The sequence below is a fragment of the Drosophila bipectinata genome, chromosome 2R (genome assembly GCF_030179905.1).
Source record: "Drosophila bipectinata strain 14024-0381.07 chromosome 2R, DbipHiC1v2, whole genome shotgun sequence".
NCBI classification, from domain to species: Eukaryota; Metazoa; Arthropoda; class Insecta; order Diptera; family Drosophilidae; genus Drosophila; species Drosophila bipectinata.
The window spans coordinates 12631899-12646961 of record NC_091737.1 but is presented as its reverse complement, the minus strand read 5'-3'; the positions used below and the strand labels follow the sequence as shown (position 1 = coordinate 12646961).

At 44.7% G+C, this 15063-nt stretch overlaps 2 protein-coding genes across 2 annotated transcripts; one reads left to right on the top strand and one right to left on the bottom strand.

The window, feature by feature from the left end:
• Positions 1-340: 340 nt before the first annotated feature.
• On the bottom strand, positions 341-5476 carry Uba1 (ubiquitin-like activating enzyme 1). Its single transcript, XM_017250783.3, has 4 exons — positions 4318-5476; positions 2084-3799; positions 1713-2021; positions 341-1656 (listed from the first exon to the last, which is right to left on the bottom strand). Exons 1-4 carry the CDS (start codon positions 5071-5073, stop codon positions 871-873), a joined length of 3567 nt encoding a protein of 1188 aa, XP_017106272.2. The 5' UTR covers positions 5074-5476; the 3' UTR covers positions 341-870.
• Positions 5477-11872: 6396 nt separating this feature from the next.
• On the top strand, positions 11873-12902 carry LOC108131519 (RNA-binding protein fusilli-like). Its single transcript, XM_017250418.3, has 3 exons — positions 11873-11959; positions 12215-12440; positions 12495-12902. Exons 2-3 carry the CDS (start codon positions 12261-12263, stop codon positions 12816-12818), a joined length of 504 nt encoding a protein of 167 aa, XP_017105907.2. The 5' UTR covers positions 11873-11959; positions 12215-12260; the 3' UTR covers positions 12819-12902.
• The last annotated feature ends 2161 nt before the right edge of the window (positions 12903-15063 follow it).

Genomic DNA, 15063 nt, shown 5'->3' with positions numbered 1-15063 from the left:
TTCAGTTGCATTGCGTGTAATATTTAATTATAAGAGCTGGTCCCCCACCCCACCGCCTGCAGCACAACTTTACGGCACTTGCCAATTGCACTTCGGTGGCAGCAGCCTCCTTTGGGGCGGCGGTGGGTGGCATAAACGTCTTGAGAGGGCATAAAATATTTAATTGTGTCACGTAACTTTCTGCCAACTGACTGGCAGCCAGGGTATGGATAGATGGCAGGCAGGCAGGCAGCCTCCTCTCTTACTGCAGTATGCATTACAATTTCCCCAAGTCCTGAGAAAATGAGATTACAAAACGACAAGTGCTAAACGAAATTATCGTAGACATCTCGCGGGACGATTACCATATGAAATATACAGCTTTATTCATTTGCTTTCCTCGTTTTTAATACAATGATGTAATTAGTTTATACGTTCATATAAAAAAAATATATGAGTGAAATGAGAAATCTTCCGCTTGGCTTCTTCAGTTTCCAATTTCAAATTACTCAATGCGATTAAATCCGCTTTCAGTTTTTCTGTAATCCTTTTTTCATTTACAACTATGCTGAGCAGAGAGTTTCTTCAGATGCAGTTAAGTTTTTGCTTTAAGTCGAGTCTTTGTTTTTTTCGTATAATGCGAATTAATTTGCGATTCCTTATAGGATTCCACACATGTTATATATTTAATTTCTAGATCTGGCTTGCTCCGCGTATTTGTTGTGTTCTCAATCATCTAGTTGTGTTTTTGAAAATTAAAATGCAAACAGCTAGACATTCTATGTTTATGTTTCTTAAAGTGGCGTAGCTCCAACACACGGTGGCCACGACGACGGCGACAAAACAGGATCATAAAATAATTTAATGGTTAAATTAAGATTATATATGGGCTTAGGGCAGCGTGTAACGGACGTAGGGTACTTCCACATCCTCGCCTTCAACGTCGTTGCAACAGATCTCGAAAACCAGAGAGCGCTCGTGGGGTTCAATGCGCCGCTTGGATACGCGACGCACCACCTCAGACATGGGGAGTGGCAAACGCTCGGAGCACTTGGCCTTCGGCATGAAGAAAGAGTAGAGCATGGAGACACCTTGCGACAGCATCGTAATCTTAAGCTTCTCCTTCTCCTCGAAGTAGTTAAGGAACTCCTGTAGCGACAACTCTCCGGTGACCTCAAAGCGATCCCAAAGCGTCCATTCCTTGCCGTAGTAGGTGTTCTTGGCGGCGGGCAGTGGCTCTGAGAAGGCCATCAATGGCAGAGCCAGATTGGCAAAACCGTTCTTGAACTTATCGAGACTTCGGTGGCCACCAATGAGCTTGATCACCTCCAGAACGGCCAAGCCGGACAGCACCGATGTGGTGGTGGCGATGGCGGGAATAATCTTACCCGCAATCAGCTTGGACTTGTGACGGTCGGCTGGTGCGATCTTGTAGTTCGTGGCTCGCAGATTTGAGCAGGCTACAATGAAGTCCATGTGAAGGTTGCTGTCATCGTCCTTTTCGAAGTCCAGCGGCGTAATCTTCGAGCTCTTGTCCGCGTTTTTCAGTAGTTCCGTAATGATCTTATCTACACGATCCTGGTCCACCTCTCCGTCGTCAAAGTGGTTGGCCGAAGCAGCAGCGGCCGCTTCGTTAGTCTCGATTTTCACGCCCGAACGGGGCTTGAATTCTGGCACCTAAAATTAGTTTTTGAAGTAAGATTCCCAAATAGAGAAATGGACATGGAACTAACCTTGACTTGCTTCACCAGTTCGGCAACGGTATCGCGGTTGCGCACCTGTTCGATGCCATAGACCTCAGCGCGCAGATTGGCAGCCGCAAAGACGTAGTCCAAGTGCATAGGGTCGTTCACGTCGAAGACCAGCGGATCGGGACAACGCTTGGGACCCGACCAAAACGGCTGGCCACTGGAGGTGATCTGATCCGGAGGGAAGTTGAAGAGCAGCTGCTTAATCTGATTGGCATACTGGTCCTCCCAGTGGAGACGAGCCCACTCGACACACTGGGCAAAGTTCTTGGGTTTATCGTCGATAAGAGCTTTCTAAAGATTCAGAACAAGAGAAAGATATTATCTATTACATAGTTAGAAAGTCAAGCACCCACCTTAATAGATTCGAGGATCTCTAGTGGCTGAATTCCTGGCAGCTTGGCAATTCGCTCGGTAAACTGAGGATCTGAGATGTATTGGGCTGCGTTCTCCGCGGACTGCTTGAAGACACCTTCAAAGGCGTCGCGGGCCCACTGCAGCGTGTGCTCGATGGCATTGGGGAAATTCTTGAGCGTGCAGATGGGGATGCTCTTCTCGGGAGGGTCCTGCGATGAACTGTAGGACTCGGTGGCGAAGGGAACGATCACCTGGACGTTACCCATGGTGCCAAGAGTTCCGGTCTCGACCAGCGGGATGCGGTTGAAGATGCACTTGCGATCCATGTAGATACGCGCATCCACGTTGTCCAAAGCATTGGCCACTCCGTCCAGTTTTCCGAAGAAGTCCTCGGAAAAGACCTTTTCGGTTTCCGAACCCACACGCAGTTCATATGCGGTGACCTTCACGTCGGGATTCATGCGCTGGATAGCAGAAGCAGCCGTAAGCGATTTGGGCTTTTGGACGTCGTGCGGCCTGAATAGGAATTGCCGGTTCAAGTTCGACTTCTCGATGAGATCCATATCGGTGACGAAGATCTGGCCCTTGCCAACGCCAAGACCAAGCATTCCAAAGTTTTTCAGTAACTCACAACCAATGGCACCGGCTCCCACAATGAACCACTTCGCGTCGGCCAACTGCTCCTGGAACTTCTTTCCAAAGATGGCAATCTGGGCATCGTAACGGGAGCCCAGTGGCTGGGCATCCTCCTCGGTTACGCCCTCTGCCGGCAAGCACTCCACGGCGTCGAAGTAAAGCCACTGGTAGATTGGGGTAAACTTTCCACTGCACGCCTTGAGCACCTCCTGGGCCACAATTCCACCAACAGCTGCGTCCAGCGGGCACGTGTTGCCCGAGCAGATCTTGGCAAACTGCAGCACCAGTTTCTCGTCAATGTCCTTGCTGTTCTCACGGCACAGCGCCAGGAAAGCTTGGGCATCCTCCTCGTTCCAGGGACGCGGCAAAGCTCCGTGAGTATGTTTATAACAGGCGAGCGCATTGAAAGCCACATGAAGGGTGGCGGGCGCGTCCAATTTGGCGAAATCGGAGATCATGAACTCCGGCTCCTGGGTGGCTTGCTCCAGCGACTTGAAGCTCACAGTCTTGGGCATCTTTACCTGGGTAGCGACACCGCCGCTCTTGTACTCGCCAAAGGTGCTGGTGTCTCCGATGCTGAAGGTGTAGGGTCCCAGAACGTTGATTTTGATGGGCTGGCAGCCGTTGAGCTCCGTCATGCCCTGCACCTCCGAGAAGGTGACATAGTCGCCATCGGTGAATCCATGGCGAGTCTCATCCAGGCAAGTGACAACTCCCTGGGCGTCATGTGTGACGCTAGCGATCATGGTAGACACAGGCTGGGCACCATCCTGGTCGTAAATGGTAAAGTTCTCGCCAAAATCACAGAAAACCTTGGCGAACAGTCCCCGGGTCTCGGCAATGATCAAAGCGATGTTGTTCTCGTGGGCAAACTTGCCAATGCGCTGCTGCTCCTCGGCCGAGGAGTTGGTCAGCACCACGACACGGAACTTACTCAGGAAGTCCTCCGTCAGGGGTCCCGTGTGGGACTCGGTGCGCACATAGCTGTTCAGCTCGGCCAACTGGGCGCAGGAGGCCTCGGCCCGGTTCTTGCCAATGTCGGCCTCGGTGAGATAGAACTGCGACGACAAGTCATTGCGCTGGAGGAAATAAAACGTAAATTAATAAATTATTTTAGCCAATGATGAAATAACGGCCGAAGGGGCGGTGGCGGTGGGAGCAAACGGTGGCGTATGACTAACAAAGAATATTTGTTGCGTTCCACGTATAAAACAAAAGCGAATGCGGCGAGCAAAAGGGAATGCAAAAACAATTGCAGCCCCGCTATTCGAAACGCAATAGGGTCGTCTCACTCGCACCATTTTCGCAAATAGAAAAAGAAGGAAAAACGAATTACACACACAGCTTTTTTTTTTTTAGCGAAATGTAAGAGAAAAACCAGAGAGACACCTAACCTAACCTAATTTTGGATGAAACAGTTCAAACTGAAAAACTGCAGGCATGAATCATGGAGCTACCCTTTTCCAGTTACTGGGGTGGGTTGAAGGGATACGTTGCTTTTCCCGCGCGCTCTTTGCACTCACAAATGCCAATTATCGATTTTTTCACACGAACACCGCGACACTTCCCCCCGGCCCGATCGAAATAGAACACATACCCCACAAGTTGCTGTGTCATGCAGGGTTATAGACTTCACGCCGCCCAAAATCACATTCTTGGCGATCTCCAGACCCAGTCCGCCGAGTCCCGACAGCAGGATGTCCGAGTTGGCCATCCGGCGCATGGCGTCATGTCCGAGGACGTACAATTGGCGCGAGTACAGCGACTCATCGATGTCTCCGCCAGAGGCGGCATTGTTGGCGGCCATGCTAGCTCCTCCTAGGTGCCGACTATTGCTGTTGCTATTGCTGGAGCTTACGGTGGAGTTTGAGTTCGAGTTGTTGTTGTTATTGCTAGTGCTGTTGGAGGTGGATTTGGTGGTGGTGGAGCTGGAGCTGGCTGAGGATGCTTCGGTGTCCAGGCTAATCCGTTGCTTCTTCTCCGGGCGATTGCTACTTTCCTTCTCCACTGCTGACGATGTACTAGTACTAACGTCGTCGCTGTTCGTCTTTGCGTTTGCTTTCGCCGCTGTCTCTCTCTCTCGCTTGCTCACAGTCGCATTCGAAACGCACGTATCAGAAGTAGACGACGATACACACAATTCCAGCTGCTGCTCTGTTGACGTCCCGCTCGAAATGTCAACGCCGCCTGCTTTGTCGTGATTTTCGTAGTTGTTGTTGCCGCTGCTGCTGCTAGCTGCTCCACCGGCTTCCTCTCCAATTCCCTCCTCCAACCTCCGTTTCTTGGCCAGCGGCGAGTGGTCCGAACTGCTGCAGGCCGGCGAATCGGCCATCAGGTGCTGACCACTGGACATTCCGTATTCGCGAATGTTTGCCAAATTTGTTCCCAGTTCCGGGATTTAGTTCCGATTCCTGTTGCTGGTGCGGCTCACGCACACACACACTGAATACACTGACCACACGGAAACACAGAACACACGCGAAAATAAGAGAGCAACTGGACGTCTGGCTGGGTTCCTTGAATACTCTGTCCGATCGTCTCAACGACTGGTGCGAATTTCGTTGAATTTCGCAATATTCATCCACGAAACAGTACACTCTACTTTCTGCACGATCGACTTGCAAATTTCTCGATAACTACACAGTCCCCAAGACACACTTGGGCTCCCAACGGCTATTGATTCCCCGGTTGGTATTCAACACTTGCTTGCAACGCGTTTCCCCGTTTTCCCTGATGGTTTCTTTCGAGCACAATAGAGCTGTCAGTGTTGCCAACTTTGCTAATTTTCGGATTTGGTTGCATGAGCTGGTAACACTGTCTTTTTTCTATTTTCTTGCCTTCTCCTTCGCGAACATGGCGGGAATGTACGAACCGGTCGGATATGCGTCATTATCAGACGTTTTCAATGGTTTTCGATATTTATTAAAAGGGACAAACTCTATCTGAAGTGACTAAGCTGAGATGGGCTTTATATTTCGTAAAGTTTATTCTCTCGTTGTTTGAATATTACTAGTCTGGCATCACTGGCATTAAAGGACACCCTGTGTGTGTCTTATTTTTTAGCCAGAGTGGCACCCTTAGTTTCAACCAGTGTTGGAAGCTAACAAAATTGGCGCGACTTTTAAATTTTCTTTTCAAACCACTAAATTATTATAAAATGCACATACCAAGCCACTTTTTCCACTTCAAGAGAGTCTCTGACAATGAATGTTTACTTTGTGAAAATGCCAACTCATCACTATATAACGTATAACGTAGGAGCCCATAACTCAAAGGACTTTCCGCCATTTTACTTGCAACATTCTAAAATTGTCTTCCTTTTTTTAATCAAAACTATTCAAAAACTCAATTGAAATATATCTATTAATGGAATTTCGTAACCATTAATCTGTCGGCACTTGAAGTAATTATCCTGAAGCAGGAAGGACTCCGATTGTGGCACGCGCCCTTCAACAATTGCCTAACTGACCCACAACTAGGTCCTGTCCCTTCGTCATTTTCGGGTTCAATATCCTTTGGGAGCGGCTAATCTATTTTCGGTCGGAGGTCCTTGTTCAACGGTAGTCGAGCATGAAAATGCGTAAATTTCTACGAAAAACACACCGAACTCCTGGCATCTCTTTCCACTTTCCTAGCGGCGGGGGTGTCCTTTTCAAGTGTTGAGAGCGTGCCATTAGGAAAATGCAGCAAGGGGGCAACAGCTGCAGGATCTATAGCCCGGATCCTGGTGAACAGTTGCGTAAAATGCATTTTAATTTACAGCTACAGCTGCGCGAAACCATGATCCCGTTTTTTCTTTTTGTATAAACGCATACCCCCTTTTTCTACCACTAATTTTAGTCTATGGCATTGCCCGATCTTGATCTGAAATGGAATAATAAACCAGCCGCGGAATTTATCGCGTGCGGTGTGTTTCTAGTCGTCCTTGTCGCGTGGCCAATCCCCACAAAACAGTGAAAATTCCAGACAAATTAGCATATACCGATCCTGGCCAGGCGGGGGTGTCCTGCTGCCCATCTGTTCATCCAAATATCCTGCATCGCGTGCCTATGTACAGATATTTTCTATATATGGATGGGGAGTGAGGTGAACCCTCCCCGAGGTCCTTGGCTTAATTAAGGCTCATCACATATGGCCTTGCATCCCTATGCAAATTTTCACTCATTAATCAATTTTGAATGTAATTTGAATATTGAAACTCGAAAAAAACGGCTGACACTATTCATTTTGTTTCTGTCATCGGATAGGTAGGGTAGAAATGCATTTATTAAAATTTGGCAAATGGTTTTTGGGGTTTTAATGGCAAATGAAGGGATATATAGGATATTAAAGGTAAGAAACTAAAATATGGAGTTCCTGCTTTGTTAACTTTGTTTCCTTTTCTAAATTACGAAATATCCTTGCCTTCTATTAAGATCCTTTTCTTATAAAGATAGTAAATATTTCTTGACCCACCCAGTGTCTCAAATTGCATTTATAAACGAGAGACAGAATCTATCTTTTATGACGATCAACATCTTCTATTGCCACTAAATGACTGCGGCAACGTTTTCCCTCACTTTAATTGTCTGGGAAAACTCATTTTATCGTCCAGAGACAATCTATAACCAGAAGAAAGAAGAAAATAACAAAAAAAAGAAGTAACAGCGTAAATTTTAACAGTCCGAACAATTAAAGAAGGGACACTTCTGCGCCTCACTGTTTCGAGTTGTAAACGAAAAATACGTTACAAATCCAACGCTTGGGCGACTTGGCTTTTGGCATCCCAGAGACTTGGTCAAGTGTTTTCTTCCCGCTGCTGGTATTGCTGTTGCCGTTGCTGCTGGTCTTCCCCCTTGTTTTCAGTTTCTGGCCTAAATACGCGCCGCTTTATGCTCACTGAATAACGTGTGAAACCCGAGGGAAGGAACCTGCCTACTAAAAATACTACAAAAAAAATGAGAAGCCTGAAGGAAGTTCCCCTGGTGCAATTTTGATTTGGGCCCGAAGCAATGGCATTGTTGCTGGTACGAGGGCGTAGACAGTCGGCCACAGGTGAGTGCGTTTGGGGTGCCCAGGTAACTGCTAATTGGTGTTGCAACTGAAATTAAACTGGCGTCCCCATTTTTAGTTGTAGGAATTCCCGGATACTGGTACTAGGTTTCAATGAGAAATCCCACCGAATGCAATCAAAATATTTACAAACGCATTCGAGTGTGAGATCTGCAACTTCCAACAATTTCCAACAAAACAAAAAAATAAAGCCCCCTCCTCCTGCGAGGTGTGAAAGGACAATGCGCCGCTGTAAGAGCTGTCACGAAAATGCAAATGCCGACTTACCTGAATCTCAACTTGAGGCAACTCCTCGGAAAAGGGGTTTTCGTTTTCCCAACCGGGCCAAACAATGGCAGGCACGACAAAATATTTTCAACAATTTCGAGTGTCTTTTCCAGGACAACCAGAGAAGTGACACAGCAGAGACCAGACCAGACCATAGAGCCGGAGGATCTTAGATTTATGTATGTAAATGCCCGTCCACCACTCAACCCAGGGGCTGGAAGTCGAAATTAAGTTGTAATCTTTGTAATTTTGTCACTCCAAAAGGGGTTGACAGCGGACAGCTGCCTCACTCCTTTCCTTTTTCCCTGGAATATACTTTTCCCCAGTGAGACTGCACAATACGACACATTTGTTTTGTAAATATTGCGTTTGTAATTAATGCGCGAATATCGAGAGACACATTTTTCTTGAAATTTGCATACGATCGCCAGAATAGGAGTCATTTTTCAATTGCTTCTCATTTTTCATTATAGCCATAGAGGGTTAGTATATTCAAATTTCATTTAACAAAGATTAATAGGTTCAGGATAGGATTCTGGGTGGTTTGGGAAAATTTCAAGTCCAAGGTTAAGTCGTCTTGAAAAAGGGGAGCTAAGCCTCGAAAATGAGAGATCCAATTGTAATCCAAAGACTCCCATTTTTTAAACTTTAAGGGAATAAGTACCTATATCTATTTGATAGAGGACATCTAATGAATAAAATACCCTAATCAATTGACTTCCGAAATCCGCCTCAATCCTGTCACCTCCTTAAGATCTTCCCTTTCATTTAATCAAGCCATCAAATATATAAAGTTCCCACTGGCAGGACAAACCCGTTGAGCGATAAATCAACTGAAAACTTTCCCCATTCAAATTGGCACATGCAAAATGATTTTGCACAAATTTGTAAACATTTTATTACAACATCCAGGCCCAGGACGCAACCCTTTTCGGGATTCATCCCTTTGGATTTTTGCCAGCTACTTAAGATGCGTCGATTGCATTCGGGAAAGACAAAAGGACTTTTGCAAAACGGACAGACAGCAGATGATGGCATGTAACCCCTAAACTGCATCGAGGATCGGGTGAATCAAAGGTATTCCGACTCCGTGCTTTGCATATTTAATAATAAACTCTGTAACTCAGTCTCGACTCGGTTTATTGCCCATGCATAATCCCCTTTAATGGGATGGCTGTGGCCGGCATTTGAATAATGCTCAGTTAACGCTTTAATGTGCTTAGTCGCTCGTCGAAGGTGTGTTAAACACTTCCTGTCTGGGAATCGGGATCCCGACTTTAATGTCTTTCTGATACACACTCGGCTTATGGGCCGGGCCTCCCTTCAGCCCCTACTTTGGCATCTTTTTGGCAACATTTTTATTGAGCGCCGCGCGCATCGAATCCATCAATTTTATTGCCAGCCAGGAATATTTTTATTTGAGATCAGCCAACGTCCACAAAAGGGCGACACTTCCTGAAACAAAAGAAGCCAGAAAAGTAAAAAATAAAAAAAAATCGAAATGTATGAAAAGAAACGTTACAACTGTCGTAAAGTTTCGATGCAGGCAGCGACTTTAAGCTGCTTATGCGAGCGAGAAAAAAATTCTTATAAAATGTATTATGTGATGGTCGTGCAAAGCATTTTGCGGTTTATCCTTTCAGCAATAAAAGTATCCGATTACCGAATGCACTGGGAACCGACCAACCAACCAACCAACTCCTCTGTCTTCGTCTTCGTCCTGTCAGCGCATAGATCAAATGCTAACAGCTCACACAAAACGAAGGAACAGAAGCCGAAGGATGCCACAGCTGTGCCTGCCAGGGTTCGCTCTTTTTAATTAAAGTTTTAAGCCCTTTAAATGTTGCAGCCTGGATAAAACAAGGCGACAAGGGCAAGTTAAACGACAGTCAAAGCGTTGACATGATATCCCCGCTGTAAGCTGAGACTCTCCGTCGGGGATAGGGTTCCGGAATCCTGAATCTGAGCTTAGACAGCAGCTGGGCCACAGATGGCACACATTTTGGTTCAGACCATTTACTAATACATTTACTAATACTATTTACTAACTATTACTTTAAAAATAACAACCTAATCAGTCATAAAAAAAAGAAAAGCGGGGGCCTCTGTAAAAGGAAGGAGAATCGATCTAAAATAAAAATATCGAATGGAAAATTTTAAATTTTTTTAAATTTTGGGGAGAACCGATCACCGATCAAGTATTCCTCTCAAGAAACGGATAATTATTGACAAAGATATTGCCTTCAATGTGGGCCATATTGTGGAATCCATGGATTTTCTACCTTTTCAAGGGGACTACCCAGAAAATTTGACAAAAAATTTAAAAAATATTTTGTTTCTAGATTTTGATGCAGAAGAAAAGGAAATCAATCCACAAATCGTTTAAGGTATTCCACTCAAGAATCGGATGGATATTGGAAAAGATATAGCCTTTTCAGTAGGCCACAATATGCTCCCCATGGATTGTCCACATTTTGAAGGGGTCTACCCAGAAAATTTGACAAAAAATTTAAAAAATATATTTTTTCTAGATTTTGATGCAGAATCAAAGGAAATCGATCCACAAATCGTTTAAGCTATTCCACTCAAGAATCGGATGGATATTGGCAAAGATATAGCTTGTGCAGTAGGCCATAATGTGCTCCCCAAGGATTTTCCACATTTTGAAGGGGTCTACCCAGAAAATTTGACAAAAAAATTAAAAAATGTTTTGTTTCTAGATTTTGATGCAGATTTAAAGCAAATCGATTTACAAATCGATTAAGGTATTCCACTCAAGAATCGGATGGATATTGGCAAAGATAAAACCTTCGATGTGGGCCATATAGGAGTATCCATGGGGTAGAAAAGTTCTCTCCTCCAATAACAGCATTAAAATATTTCAAAAATATTATAATTCTATTTTCGGCTACTGAAAGCAGAAAAAGCAAAAAGCAAGGCAGCCCACGACCTATGCACTCTTCCAAAAATAATATCATTGCACTCGAAACAAAGTTATTGACCCGTGCGAGGGGCACTGGGGTGTATCAGTGTGGAAAATCCTCAAGTCACATCCTCGCCGACTTTTTGGATCAGCCCTAAGGAGGCGAGGATGGGGGTGAGTCTAAGTCCGGTTCTCAAGTGGTTCCCATTTTTAGGCAACCCCTTGAGAGGATTACAAGGGGATCGTGTCTGTTTCAGACAGGGAATTGCATCTGGAGTTACACGAGTGAAATGGCCAGCTGGGTGACTTATTCAAAATAAATTTTTGTAAACTCTCGACTCGACCGGCCCTTTTGTTTTCCCGTCTGGCCGACTGCAATCACTCATAATGATTATGTGGCATTGTTTCTGGTTCCACTCCCCTAATGATTCAATTAACAAACGGCAGATGCTGTATTCCTGAATTTGAGTCTGAAGCTGACCAGTTGAAGTTATTTATGTGGCATGTGGGAAAAACAAAAGGGTTTTTTGGAAATGGGAAACGGAGAACTTGGCCATTCAGTGAGAACTTTCCCCAAAAACTTTTTACAATATCCAGAGAATCTAATAATGTACAACTTCGGAAGAGCAAGGTACAGTATGATGCCTACCTTTGCTTCCTCTGGCTCCTCGATTCTAAGATCAAGATGGTCACGAGCAGATGCTGCTGAGGAAGTGCCTGGTGGCGGAGAAACTACCTATGGTTGAATGGCTAATCTGGTACTAGAACTTGGAATATCTTCCGATTTCCTAATACCCCACAAACAACGAACTAGTTCTCTGTAAGACGAAGCCACTAAAGGTTGGCGCCTGATGTGGTTACCAAATCCGAGATGAGAGCGCCTCATTAGTTTACGTTAGTCTACGTTTGGATTGGGAGGCGATACGAGCTCAGCTCAGTTCAGCTCAGTCTTTGGATTACCGGATCGAAAAGTTTCAGGTGCCGTCGTAAGGGATCGGTATGGCTTTGTTTGCTGGATTTTATTTATTATTTTGGTTATTCGTATTTCACCGCCACTGGAATTCAGTGGGATAATATTGGGATATATTTATTAAGCGAATTCCAGAGGGTTATCCTGACCATTGCCAAGTCACAAGTAGTGATGAATTAAATTAGTCATTCAATTGATAAGCTGGATCAGTGGGGTCAGTTCGTAGAACCCAATCTATTTTCGTCTAATCGCTTCCCTTTTCCACCTTCCCCCTTTTCAAAGGCGTTGTTGCTTTCTCGACCGTTTCATACCCCAGAAGCACAGCGTCATGGCTCTACGATGGACCAAGATTCGCATTGGTAGCAAGTATATCAACGTGTATAATGCCGCGGGTGCGGATTTCCTGGCCATTAATGAAACGAAAGAGGCGAAAAAGTTCCTCTCCAAAGGTGCCCAGGTGATCATCCGGATGCGCGGTCTACCCCATGATTGCACCACCCAACAAGTGGTAAGATTAAATCCAATACTAGGCTATATCAATAGCTTATTTCTGTTTCCCTAGCTGGACTTTTTCATCAACGGTGACACGGCGCCCTGCCATGTCTTGGGGGGTAATGAAGGCGTACTTTTTGTGAACTCATCGGAAAGACTAACCACCAAAGACGCGTTTGTTCTATTTGCCCACGAGTCGGATGCTGCCAAGGCACTAGGCCGGCACCAAGATGCCATTGACCAGCAGAAAATCGAACTGTTCCGCTCCACATCCATCGAAGTACATGACGCACTCAGGCGTTCTATTGCGAACTCCAAGTTGGACGACAACCAAATCCAGCCGCCATCGAACACAGTTCCCGAAGATGAATTCTCTTACCTAAAACTTAATTAAATTTCAGTTTTCTAATAAAAGAGTGAACGATTTATTTATGTATTTGCATACATAAGTTAAAGAAATTTAAGATGTCTTAGGAGACATTTTATTTAGTTTAGTTGATTGAATTTACTAGACTTTTCAGGATATTAGTTGCAAAATATTTATTGCCTTGGCTCAAAATTTATCTTTGAGCAAAAATCAAAGCCAGATTTTATTCTATGTTTGATATTTATTGGTTTTTGGCTTCCCATAACAAATTTCCTTTTGTTTTCCTACAAAAATCTCCTCAGAGCGGCATTAGAATGCTATTAACTAGCCGCCGCAAATTCGAATAGTTTCGAGTCAAGAAGGTAGCTCTGCAAATTAAGGGAAGCGGCGGGACATTTGTTTGAGCAAATCAATTAGTCACAATGGCCCTCGGACGCAGGACAATGGAAATGAAAAACTGTCTCTCAGCCGGGACACTTTTCCCGACTGCTCTTTCCTGCTTTTGTTATTATGCTATATAGTCGGGGACATAAGGGCGTTAATTATCGGGCAGACGTTTAATGAATGCACCCGGGGCGAAGCGGAGCTCACGTAATTTAAATTTGCTTAAGGAGATTGCGTGTGTTTTGTTTGGTATGCTAGTCATTTAGTTAGAGGACCGACTGAAAGACCGAAAGACAGAAACTACCCACCCTCGTCCACTTTAGTTTCCGCTTCCTGTCTTGGCGATGTCGCATCCTTCGAGCAATTAGTGGAGCGCTCGGTTCACAGGAAGTCCCAATAAAAGTGGAAGTCGGCCGGGGGACGGAGACGTCTCATAATTTCTGGACTTACACGAGTCTTGGATTTAATTTGGCAGTTCCTTGAGGTACTGACACATCTGTTTTTGGGCCGAGGATGGCAATTTTATATGGCCATAAAGTGCGATTTTGGTATGCCCATCGTGAGAGGCTTTGGTGCGACAGGATCGTATTTTATATCACATTCTGGCAGCTGGCCACCGAATCCCATTATAAAATCGTTTATGGGCCTTGACAATTGATTGATATATGGTAGAGGGATGTGCTGAAATTGGCCTGATTTAGCAGCAAAACTACTCGTAATCCCAATGGATGTCTTATTTAGTCTTAGTTTGGTCAGCCAAAGTTCTCACATCTGCGCAGGCGCAAAAGTATTCGCTTTCACCGCCACATTACCATATAAATGGAAAAGGGTTAGGGCCAGGAAAGTATCAAATAACCTGGTTTTCAATTAAACAGACTTTACCTAATTGCGAAAAGTATTCAAAAAATTACAAAAGATAGTTTTGGAAAACGCCTGCCTTAAAGATGCAAACATAAAGTTTATGATTGATGCGCTGACAGAATGGACAGGAAAAAAATCACATACAAAATTTTATAAAAAACCCTGGAAAAAACTTTCAATCTTTGTCAGGGCAAGTTTTCCGAACCAACCACCTCAGATGTGAGGAAAAACTGAATCACACAGCTGCCGGGGAAAACTCTCAGTTCGCCATACATGTACACCTATATGCAAATCAGTTTAACCGTCAGTCAGGAAAGCCAGTTCATCATCATCCGCGTCCTGCCTTGCAATTTGAGAAAGCGAGTGACATAATTCCCGACAGCGTGACCAACTTTGATTGATCTCCAGCAGATCGGCAAAAGAAAATCCAAGGCGACAGGCATGGCGAATTCGAAAACTGGTACAGCGACGGCTTTCTCCTATTGTCCTCGAGAGGATCGTCCTGCGAAAGTGTCAGAAATTGCTGCGATTGATCACTCGAGTCCTTAACATGATGTAGAGCGTTGCTTTTTGCATAATTTAGTGAGGGCTTACAAGGGACTTACAACGGGATTTATGGGAAAGTTAGAAAAGTGATCAGTAGTTTCATGAAAAATAAGGGTTATTAAATATGAGAGAATGTTAAGGAAAGTACTATAGGTAGTAGTATTCTCCATAAGTCTTTCATGAGATGGCTTAACTTAATTCCCAAAAATAATATACAAATCATCGAATATTTCTTTAGAATCCACTTACACTAATTAACCAAATTAGATCATAATACTCATTATTAAGACTGGACCTTTTCACCTTCTCCCCGACTACTTTCTCCTCTCATTATCGACCACACAATCGACCAGCACATTGACCCAGAAAAGCCGATCCGATCACTTTGGAGGATTATGCAAACATTTGTGGACATGATGTCATTAGTCAATGGTCCCATATTTGAACTCTGACCAGAGGCGGAAGAAAAACCCAACAATAT

Excerpts from the sequence above, each read along its gene's own strand:
- Uba1 (XM_017250783.3), bottom strand. The coding sequence starts at position 5,073 with ATGTCCAGTGGTCAGCACCTGATGGCCGATTCGCCGGCCTGCAGCAGT. Across the intron at positions 2,022-2,083 it reads AGATCCTCGAATCTATTAAG|AAAGCTCTTATCGACGATAA; the intron begins GTGGGTGCTTGA and ends CTGAATCTTTAG. Across the intron at positions 1,657-1,712 it reads AACTGGTGAAGCAAGTCAAG|GTGCCAGAATTCAAGCCCCG; the intron begins GTTAGTTCCATG and ends AACTAATTTTAG.
- LOC108131519 (XM_017250418.3), top strand. The coding sequence starts at position 12,261 with ATGGCTCTACGATGGACCAAGATTCGCATTGGTAGCAAGTATATCAAC. Across the intron at positions 12,441-12,494 it reads ATTGCACCACCCAACAAGTG|CTGGACTTTTTCATCAACGG; the intron begins GTAAGATTAAAT and ends CTGTTTCCCTAG.